Source organism: Primulina eburnea, chromosome 7 (genome assembly GCF_022965805.1).
Source record: "Primulina eburnea isolate SZY01 chromosome 7, ASM2296580v1, whole genome shotgun sequence".
Classification (NCBI taxonomy): domain Eukaryota; kingdom Viridiplantae; phylum Streptophyta; class Magnoliopsida; order Lamiales; family Gesneriaceae; genus Primulina; species Primulina eburnea.
In genome coordinates, this window is record NC_133107.1 from 27,277,746 (window position 1) to 27,289,064 (window position 11,319).

Here is an 11,319-nt window from a genome sequence, read left to right on the forward strand (position 1 = left end):
AAACTTGATTCACATTCTGTAGTCCACGCAAAACGTCGATCTTTTTTCGTTAATTGAGTCATAGGCCTTGCAATAACGGAAAATCTTTCAATAAAACGCCTATAATACCCTGCTAATCCCAGAAAGCTGTGAATCTCAGAAACATTTGTTGGTGTTGGCCAATTAATAACAGCTTCGACTTTACTGGGATCCACTGAAACTCCTTGAGCAGATATAACATGACCCAAAAATACTACTCTCTCCAACCAAAATTCACACTTAGAAAATTTAGCATATAATTGTGCTGCTCTGAGTGTTTGGAGGACTAGTCTCAAATGTTCTCGATGCTCCTTCTTTGTTTTTGAATAAATCAAAATGTTATCGATGAAGACAATAACAAATTTGTCTAAAAATTCTCGAAAAACACGGTTCATCAAATCCATGAAAACCGCTGGAGCATTAGTCAACACAAAAGGCATGACTAAGAATTCATAATGCCCATAACGTGTCCGAAATGCAGTTTTAGGAACATATTCTTCTCTAACTCTAAGCTGATGATATCCAGAACGAAGATCGATCTTGGAATACACAGAAGTACCCTGCAACTGATCAAACAAGTCATCGATACGCGGGAGTGGATATTTATTCTTCACTGTAGCTTTATTCAACTGTCGGTAATCAATACACATCCTCATCGTCCCGTCTTTCTTCATTACAAACAATACTGGAGCTTCCCAAGGTGACATACTTGGTCTAATATAACCTTTCTCCAATAAGTATTGTAATTGTTCCTTGAGTTCTGTCAACTCCACTAGAGCCAAACGATACAGTGCTCTAGAAATTGGATTCGTCCCTGACATTAACTCAATACTGAAATCTATTTCCCTTTGAGGCGGAAAACCAGGAATTTCATCAGGAAATACATCAGGAAAATCCTTTACCACAGGAATATCTGAAACTTTAAACATTTCTTCCTGGGTGACATCAACTGCATAAATCACGAATCCTTCATTCCCTGCCGATAATAGTCTAAACATTTCCATTGCTGACACTAATGGAATGCGTGACTGAGAATCATTACCATAAAAGTTCCACTTATCGCCATAATAAGGTCTAAGTCTGACAACTCCATGGAAACAATCAACGGTGGCTCGATAATTCGACAAAGTATCCATTCCCAAAATACAATCAAAGTCAGACATAGATAATTTGATTAGATTAGTTATCATAAGGTTATCATCAAATCTAATCACACAGTTCAGAACTATCTCACGAGACATCAAATACACACCAGCATGGGTAGACATAGACACTGTATCCAACAACAAGGTAGTAGCTATCTCATGCTCATCGATAAATGCAGCAGACATAAATGAATAAGATGCTCCCGGGTCTATCAATATACGTGCAGAATGATAAAAAATAAAGCATATGCCTGCAATGACCCCTCCGGGCGTCTCATGAGCCCGGTCTTGTGTCAAAGCATGCACCCTAGCCTGTTGAGGTCCTGGAAAGTACTGCTGAGCAGATCCTCTCGGTTGTTGGTAGCTAGGCTGTGGAGTAGATGGTCTAGGCACTGGGGCTCGTGGAAACTGGCTAAACTGTGAGGGCTGATACTGCTGTCTTCCCGCATTAGGACAAACTCTTGCATAATGTCCCGGTAATCCACATGTATGGCAGTCTCCTTGAACTCCTGTGCACTGGGTAGTAGGATGCCTACATCCACATCTCCCACAAGAATCTCAAACGTAACCACTAGGTCTTCCTCCACGAGAACTGCCTGAACTAGATGAACTACTGTAAGACTTCTTCTTAAACTGCTTTCCTTTAGCTCTGAATTTCTGATGCTTCGGTGGCTGGTTTGACTGTGGAAGCTGATAAGGAGGTATGCCCACTGGCATCTGAATGCTACTCCCGGACCCTTGGGAAGTAAAAGATGGAACCTGTTGTGATCCTCCCCAAAGCAAACTAGCCTCAATATTCTTTGCTTCTCTACCGCTTCTGCATAAGTAGTTGGTGCTCCAGTCATAACCAACGTATGTATCGCCCGATTCAGTCCTTGCATGAAGCGCGAAAGCTTGGATCGATCACTATTTGATACATGAGGTACATAAGCTAGTAGAGTAGAAAATTGAGAGGCGTACTCTCCCACTGACATATTTCCCTGAACTAACTGATTGAACTCGGCTTCCTTAGAAGAATAATAAGATGGAGGCGAGTATTGTTGAATAAAATGAGTACGGAATACCTCCCATGAAATTATCTGACCAGATTCTCGGATTGCTTCCTCTGTGGCTTCCCACCACAGTTGTGCTCGATCTTTGAGTTGGTAAAAATCTAACTTGAGTCTCAGTTCTGGAGTGTACTCCACCAAATTAAATAAATAATTCATACTCTTCAGCCATGCCGTTGCTTTTTCACCACCTTCATTTCCAAAGAATTTTGGAGGACGCATATTTTGGAATTTAGCAATCACTAACTCCATTTCTCTCATTCTTTGGGTCAGCTGCTGAACTTCGCGATCCACTTCAACATTTCTTGCAACCTGCCTTTCCGAACGAATTGGTGGCTCCTGCTCTACCTCTACCTCTATATTCACATTTTGATTTGCCCTTCCTCTAGGGCGGCCACGTCTACCTCTGTGAATACCCTCAGTATTCCCTATGTTCTGAGCTTCAGACTCTTGGATAACTTCTTTTCCTTTTCTGCCTCTTCCTCCCAATGCCATTCTACAAGACACGAGGATTAATCCACAAGCAGAAAAAATAATAGTAAGCACTGAAGGGGTTCAAGGAAATTTAAAATTTACTCCACTAGGTACAAATAAACGAAGCGTCAAACTTACTTCACTACCAGCTCTATCTAAGCTAAGTTAAATAATCATAGCATGCAAATCAAATAAAGAGCAAGTAGTAAATCAAATACGCAATCAATTTATTTGTGTCTAAACTCGAGTGTCCTAGACTCTAATTCGAGCATACCCCAGTTACGCTCTGATACCAACTGTGAGGGCCCGTGCTCCTGATTAATTTTTAATTATCAAACAACAGGATTTATTAGCGTAAACAGCGAAAACGAGTAAAAATTTTCCATTTTGGGCCTACAGAAATTTCGGCATGACCTCCCCGTAAATAGGACATACCAAAAATTCCAAAACAACACAACAAAACATTTATACTCGAAAATAGAGTCCAATAAAACAAACAAAATACTAATTGCACATAGAGCCAGCTAGGATCGATCACACCAAATAATATCCAACACTCAAAATACAATCATACAAATACACGAGGCATCTCCTCGGCAAATGACTCAATGTAAATAGTATATCTAGGGACTCCCAACTCAAACCGACTCACTGGGATCCACTGGCAGACGCTCCGCCAGCTGCATCAGAACCACCTGTATAACCTGCTATGGAATCCCAAAACAAACCACAACAGCCCCGAGGGATAGGGGTCAAACCCCAGTGCGAAGATCAAATAAATTACAGCATAAATAAATGACATGTAATAAAATCAATGCAATGCAATGCATGTATGGTACCAATAATCTCGGGTATCAAACTGGATCCAAAGAAACGATAGTAATAACTGTGGCCACATTTGCCAGGGGTGTGACGTGTCAAATACGCCCTCGGCCCTGCACATCTGCGTCAGGGGTGTCAGTCTGCAGAACTGCTCGGCCCTTACGCTAGTCATTAGAGGTGTGACGCTTTAACGCCCTCGGCTCTGATGTCTAAATAACTCATCCAAGAGTAAACATAAATCTCGGAAACAACGGAGTCATGGCTCGATATGAATGCGTGCTCAACAATGCATATGAATTCACAGATTATTCCAATATATTTAAAAACTCACATTTATTAAAAAATTGAGGAATAATCCTAAAATACACCCAAACAGCACAAAGAGCACATAAACACGTGGTTTTCATAAAATCACATCAATTTAATTACACGTCGTTATAGACGCTGTAAAGAATCTATCCATCCGTACCTTAACCTTCAAATTAAATTACCACAATAGTTTATAAACTCCTCGGTGCTTCATGGCTACTAAAACCTGTGGCAAATAATTAATTACCATCAAATAAATATTCAACTCTTATCCAAAAACAATTTTACTAATTCCAGCTTGGACCTAAACTCGGTTGTAAGGCCATAACTCAACCAAAACTTAACCAAAACATACTTATCATACATGGCTGGAATGCTAACTCAAAATGCCATATTTCATCAGAAGACATCAACATGAAATTCAATCATCTCAACACTGAAAAAACGCCCAAAACCAGCAACCATGAGATGCAAGGTCTGTGACAGATTTAGTTTCGACACTTAGAAGTATAAAATTCATATCTAACTCATCATTGACTCAAATCAATATCCGCCAATTGGAGATGAACAACAACTCAAATATCTAAGTTTTCCTGGAAGAAACCATTTCCAGAATCCTAACAGAATAATCCCAGAATTAACAAGAAGGCGCTACTACATGCACACTTCGTGGACAGAAGTCTGTACTGAGCAGTTCCGGAAAAATACAGCATAACGACCTCAATTCTTAATGGATTTTAACGAATCTTATATCAATACGAAGACAACGCATAGATCTACAACTCTCTTTTGGATAACAAGTCCAAAATCCGAGAGAAAAAAAGTCATAAACTCTAATTACAGAAGCTACTCTGCACAGCTCCAACACATACTTCCATTTTGACACAGTTTGGTTAAAAAATCATATCAAATCCGTTTTTAATTGGAATTCAATTTCGTCATTGGCTATAGAAAGCTTAGACATAGAGCTATAAGTTCTTTATGAACCACAAGTCAAGAATCTCAGAGCACAACACACCAAAAACCCAAAAAAACAGAACCCAAAAACTTGCAACTCGAAAAAACAGCAACCAACTTCTTCCATGGACAAACTTTTAAAACCTAGGTTTAGGGATTACCTTCAAAAGCTTCCTTTGAACTGAAATAGAGTTGGAAATGAGATCATCAAGCCCTAAAGTACACAAAATACGCAAGAATGAAGGCTGGAAAAGAAAACAGATTAGATGCCAAGAGAAGAAACGAGAAGGTTAAAGGAGGAAATGGGTTGGGCTTGGGAGAAACGGGCTTCCTACTAAAAACATATCTATATACATGAATTTAATGATTAAGCCCAAATGCTAGAATGTGACCCGATCCGAAAATTACAACTCTCGCGCTCTATTAAATTCCGATATGCATTTAATATCGTCTATAATTCCGATATTTTCAAATACATATTTTTAACACACAAGTATAATTATTTGGCGTAATTATTTTAATTTAGCACTTTAAAATAATTATTTCTAATTGATATGTGTCGTTTTTACGTGTTTTATTGCATTAGTCTGTGTGTGTTTTGCATTGTGCATCGGTTATTTCAATCACATTCTGTTCATTTTAGAGTAAATATTTGCATTTTATCCTATCTCACTCGGGCATGATGAATTTGCAGGAAAAGTGGCCGGAAAACCAAAAATCGGAGCCAAGTGCCAAGTCAAGAAAATGAAGTGCAGCAAGGTCGACGCTCGAGCGGTAGTTTTCTACCGCCCGAGCGTGGTAGGTGGAGTTCCGAGCAAAAATGCAGAAAGGTCGGCGCTCGAGCGGTAGTTTTGTACCGCCCGAGCGCGAATGCCGCGCATCCCATGGGATTTTACAGAAGGTGTGGCGCTCGAGCGGTACTTTTCTACCGCCCGAGCGCCACCTATTTTTGGAAAGATATTGTGTGTGATTCCTTACCTTATTCTGAGAGGAGAATGCTATGGAAGGTCGGTTGGTCGACTTTGAGATAGATTCAGACTTGACTTTGCAGCCGTCACAAGCTTTTGGAGAGAACTTTGCGCTTGGATTGAAGATTTGAAGCTTTCCGAGCACCGTTCTTCGCAGATTTCGTCTCCCCTAGTATTTCTAATCTAGTTTCTTTCATTTTAAACATTGTTGCATTTATTTTTACAATGAATTCTAGTAGCTAACTTTATTATTTGTTGGGATAAAAGGGGATCCTACCTCGAACGTTGATTTAACTTAATTGATATTTCGATTGTGCGTTATTCTTGATTTTACTACTGTTTTACTGTGTCATTAAAGCGTAGCTAACTTTAACGACGTTTTCATATCACGAGTGAGTTCGAGAGAATAACGAGTGATAGGATCGAGTAGTATAATTCGCGGATCTACAATTTACATAGATGTATGAAATTGGATACGTGCCGATAGTCATAGTCCTTAGGGTCGAAAACTAGGGGATTTCATAGGTCAAAATGCGATTTGCTCTTGATAAATAATTAAAGATATTTAATTACTTCATTGAGTAGAATTAGTTTGGCATAGCTCGAGAGAGTGTGTTCAATAGATTAGGAAATCCTGTCGGAAGCGTAGATCACGATCGAACGGATTAATTAATTAACGAGGGGTAGGTGAACCGAGATTCCCAACAAATCCATTTTTCATTGAATTTTACTCAACCATTTTAGACATTATATCTCATTACTTGATTTTGAATCTTTTTATTCGCATTCTTATTTGATTTTAGTAGTAATAAAACAATCAAATCACTTTTCGTTGCTAAATGTTAAATAACTGAAAATAATAATTGTAAAACACAGTCTTCAGTTGAACGATACTCGTACTCACGTACACTATATTATTACTTGACATCGTGCACTTGCGATTAATTTTTGAGCATACAAAATCATATTTTTATTGGGGATTTTACTGTGCAAGTTTTGTTCGATCACTAATTCTTTCCAAATACTGAATAATTAAATTCGGGTTCTCACAATCAGTTTCACTAACAATCATTTTCGTTTTGATCGTCTTCTTTAGACTTGTCTTCTTGATTGATTTGGGAGTATCATGTGTCCCAATCTCCTTCTTTTCTTTGATAAACTCACGTGATATGTCCATCTTGACCTTTGGCAGCTGAACAATCTTTACATTGAAAATCTTGAATTTGGATGACTTCTCATACGAATCATCCACCAAACCGTTGTTCTTTAATAGATCGCTGAGTTGTATAGCATATCTCTTGGACTGTTTGGATGTTTGAATCATGTTCTTCATAATGGAAAATATGATGGCCGACCAATTTTGTAATAGCCGAGCCCGGTGTACGGTACGATTTAAGTTTCGTTTGTTATTTGGGATATTTGATTAGATGTTCAGAGTTGTATTTTTGGGCTATAGTATTGTTAGTTTTATTGTCTTGAGGTATTAGATGATGTTGGTTGTTCGTTTCAGCGTTTCGGTTTGATTTTTGTTGCATGGGAATAGTGTTTTGCCGTGAGCACACCGCACCCGCGGCGTTGTAGTGACCGCCCCCGCGGTGGAGACCGCACCCGCGCTGTTTGCAGTGCCGCACCCGCGCTGTTCGAGTTCCAGATTTTTTTTGAGATGCCGTAGCCATTGCGCACCCGCGGTCCTTGTGTTGGCGCACCCGCGGTGAAGGTATGGGCGAGATATTTAGTCGATTTTGGAGTGGTTGGCCATCACTTTTCCTTTTTCTTTCCTTCTCATTTTCGCATTTCTCTCCATTGCAAGGGTTTTTGGTCATTTCTTTCACTTCCTATCTTCGATTCAAGCGTTTGTTTGGAATTTCGACTTGAGATCGACGTTCTCCTTGGTGCTAGGAAGCTTGGGTAAGTTTTTGGTGCGATTCTGTTAAGGTTGTAAATTAAGAGTTGTTTAGGTTGGTTGTTTATGTGGATTTATGGATTATTTAGCTTGTAATCTTGGATATTTAGTTGATATTGGTGTTATTTGTGGATTATTTGTTGTAGGTGGTGATCAAGAGCTAAGTTGAGGTGTTTGTTGTGGTTTGTAAGTGGAAATTCATTCCTTTTGCTCACATGATTTTATATGTATGTGTTTCAAAGAGTTTATTGTGTTATTCCCTTTCATTTGATCCATAGTATGTATTGTTATATGTATTGGAGGCATTGTATGTCTCATTATTGATTAAAGGGAATACAAAGAGATATATAGAGTTCAAAGTGATTGTTAAAACCAGAGAAGAGTTTAAATGTTTTCGGATTGATAAATACATAGTCAGAGATTGCATGCAATATTAGATGATCATCGCCCAGAGGCTTATATCCCTCAGAGTTATCGGTATTTATATCGATTTGGGATACGAGCAACCCCAGAGCAGAGATACTATTGATATCAATCCCCAGAGCAAAAGAGAAATACCATCATATTTTATGCTATTGCTATATTATTGATATTCAGAGTTTACAGTTCAGAGTTGATGGTATTTATGATTTCAAAGAGATGTTTTACAGAGTTATTGTTCATTATTATATAAGAGTTCCACTTGCTGAGATTTATTCTCATTCCAGTTATTTTCATGTGATGCAGATCAGAGTGGTGCCTCGGGACGTTGACTGTAGATCGGGGGTCATATGCATACACCGTTGGAAGGAGGATTTTGACATGATCATAGGAATGATGTTTTGTTTTTGTTATGTCATTTAAATGATCATGTATTTATTTTGTAAAGATATTTAAAGAAATGTATTTTGAAACTCCTTCCGTATATTTTAAAGAGAAAATTTTATTTCCGCTGCGTATTTATTTTAAAAGAGGTCAGGGTGTCACATTTAGTGGTATCAGAGCGGTGTTCTTCGGACCAATGCATATGACTTCGTCTACTTTCAACTGTCCGGGTATGTTTTCTTTGCATCTATCTATTGTTATGTATTGATTGGTATCTTGTGAGCATTGTAGAGTAGAGGATGCCTCCTAAGCGTAAGGCGTCAGAGGGGGAGGATAGTTCGTCCTCGAGAGTTGTCGACGAGTTCGGCAAGTTACTGAAGGAGCAGGCTAAGGTTCACAGTGAGCAGATCCAGCAGTTGCTTAGACTGCAAGGAGCAGGCCAGGGCAGAGACCAAGGTAGGGGGCAGGTTGCTCCAGTAGCAGTTGGTTCTGATGCTATCTTTTCTGCGTTTAAGAGGATGGATCCACCCGAGTTTCCAGGCAGCTCCGATCCTTTAGCTGCAGTAGAGTGGGTCAAGGCTTTGGAGGCGATTTTTGATCATCTCCACTATGAGGACAGAGACCGTATCAGTTGTGCTGTTTTTATGCTGGTTAAAGCTGCACGTTTGTGGTGGAATGCGACCAAGGTTGGCATTGATGTTTCTACTTTGAAGTGGTCTGAGTTTACTGAGCTTTTCTACGACAAGTACTTTCCTGTTGCACTGCGAGCGAGGAAGGTCACAGAGTTCTTGGAGCTTCGTCAGGGGAGCTTGAATGTGGACGAGTATATTCTCAGGTTCGAGGAGGGTTGCCTATTTGCTCCGTACATTGCTACCAGTGATAAAGATAAAGGCGCTCACTTCATTCGAGGCCTTAGAGCGGAGATCAGGCGTGATATCAATATGTCCAAGGCTGTGACTTTCAAGGAGATTGTGTCCAAGGCGTTGCTAGCAGAGCAGGACGAGAAGGATATCGCCAGGGAGAGACAGGCGAGGCACCAGGCTAATGTTCAAAGAGGCCAGAGTTCAGGTCAGCGTGGCAGAGATCGATTCAAGGGGAAGGACAAGGTGGATCAGAGTCCTAGGCCACCGTCAGTGCCAGTTGCTCCGTCTGATTCTGAGAGATCTTTGTGTCCCAAGTGTGGCAGACCCCATCGTGGAGAGTGTAGATTTGGCTCTCGTTCTTGTTATCGTTGTGGCATGCCAGGCCATATTCCAGAGATTGTCCTAGGGGAGCTAGCCAGGAGAAGGTGCAGGGTCGTATCTTTTCGATGACTAAGGAAGGTATTAATCGTAATTCTTCTGTAATCTCTAGTTCCATTTTAATTTCAGGCAGAGTAGCTACTACTTTGATTGATACTGGTGCTACTCATTCTTTTATGTCTGAATTGTTTTTGAGATCTTTGGGTATAGTTCCTTCTGTTATTCCCCTTCAGCTTAGTGTTGTTTTGCCTTCGGGAGATTTTTTGTGCCCGACTTCCATAGTGTATGCGTGCCCCGTTCGTTTTGTTGATCGAGAGGTCTTTGCTGATTTGATTGTGATCCCGATGGTTGCCTTTGATGTTATTCTTGGCATGGATTGGCTGTCGACCTATCGTGCTGTTATTGATTGCGTTGCTAAGACGGTGACTTTTGCAGATGATGGCCAGGGAGGAGTTCTCGCCAGCTCAGGTACTTCGCTGGTCCTTCCTTTTATTTCGTGTCTTGATGCTGAGAGGCTATTGTGTAGAGGTTGTGATGTTTTTCTAGCATCTGTTGTGGATATGGATAGACTGATTAAGTTGAATATTGATGATATTGATGTGGTGAGGGAGTTTGCGGATGTGTTTGAGGATGATGTTCCGGGTTTGCCGCCGGATAGAGATGTAGAGTTTGTTATTGATCTTGCTCCAGGTACGGTTCCTATTTCTAAGGCTCCGTATAGGATGGCTCCTACCGAGATGAAAGAGTTGAAGACGCAGTTGCAGGATCTTCTAGATAAGGGTTTCATTCGTCCGAGTTCTTCGCCTTGGGGAGCTCCGGTTCTATTTGTTAAGAAGAAGGACGGGTCTTTGCGTCTGTGTATCGATTACAGAGAGCTCAACAAAGTGACGATCAAGAACAAGTATCCGTTGCCACGGATTGACGATCTATTTGACCAACTCCAGGGTGCCACTGTTTTCTCGAAGATTGATCTTCGGTCTGGCTACTATCAGTTGAAGGTTAGGGAGTCTGATATCCCTAAGACGGCTTTCAGGACCAGGTATGGTCACTATGAGTTTCTCGTGATGTCTTTTGGTTTGACCAATGCCCCTTCTGTTTTCATGGACCTGATGAACCGTGTGTTCAAGCCGTATTTGGATAGCTTCGTCATTGTCTTTATCGACGATATCTTGATCTATTCCAAGACCAGAGAGCTTCATTCAGAGCATCTCAGAGTTGTTCTCCAGTTGCTGAGAGAGCGGAGGTTGTTTGCTAAGTTGAAGAAGTGTGAGTTTTGGCTGGATCAGATTTCTTTTCTAGGCCATGTCGTTTCGAGGGATGGCATTGCTGTTGATCCGATGAAGATAGAGGCAATTCAGAAGTGGCCTATTCCTACGACTGTTTCAGAGGTACGCAGTTTCCTTGGTTTGGCGGGTTATTATCGTCGTTTTATTTCGGATTTTTCCAAGATTGCCCTGCCATTGTCCAATCTGACAAGGAAGACTGTGAAGTTCGAGTGGTCTATAGATTGCCAGAGCGCATTTCAGGAGTTGAAGGATAGATTGACGTCAGCTCCTATTCTCGCATTGCCCAGTGGTTCAGAGGATTTTGTGGTCTTTACCGATGCGTCGAAGAAGGGTCTCGGTGCAG

General features: G+C 40.6%; 1 protein-coding gene across 7 annotated transcripts; it reads right to left on the reverse strand.

The window, feature by feature from the left end:
• Nucleotides 1-1,439: 1,439 nt before the first annotated feature.
• Nucleotides 1,440-5,072, reverse strand: LOC140837356 (uncharacterized). Of its 7 annotated transcripts, XM_073203492.1 has the most exons (4): nt 4,936-5,072; nt 3,978-4,043; nt 3,339-3,390; nt 1,440-2,708 (listed from the first exon to the last, which is right to left on the reverse strand). In XM_073203492.1, the coding sequence occupies exon 4, from the start codon at nt 2,705-2,707 to the stop codon at nt 1,457-1,459; it is 1,251 nt and encodes a 416-aa protein (XP_073059593.1). In that variant the 5' UTR covers nt 2,708; nt 3,339-3,390; nt 3,978-4,043; nt 4,936-5,072; the 3' UTR covers nt 1,440-1,456. The 7 variants fall into 7 exon arrangements, with proteins under 7 accessions (XP_073059593.1, XP_073059588.1, XP_073059591.1 ...); XM_073203487.1 differs by having other exon boundaries at nt 1,440-3,390; XM_073203490.1 differs by having other exon boundaries at nt 1,440-3,393.
• Between the last annotated feature and the right edge of the window lie 6,247 nt (nt 5,073-11,319).

Excerpts from the sequence above, each read along its gene's own strand:
- LOC140837356 (XM_073203491.1), bottom strand. The coding sequence starts at position 2,707 with ATGGCATTGGGAGGAAGAGGCAGAAAAGGAAAAGAAGTTATCCAAGAG.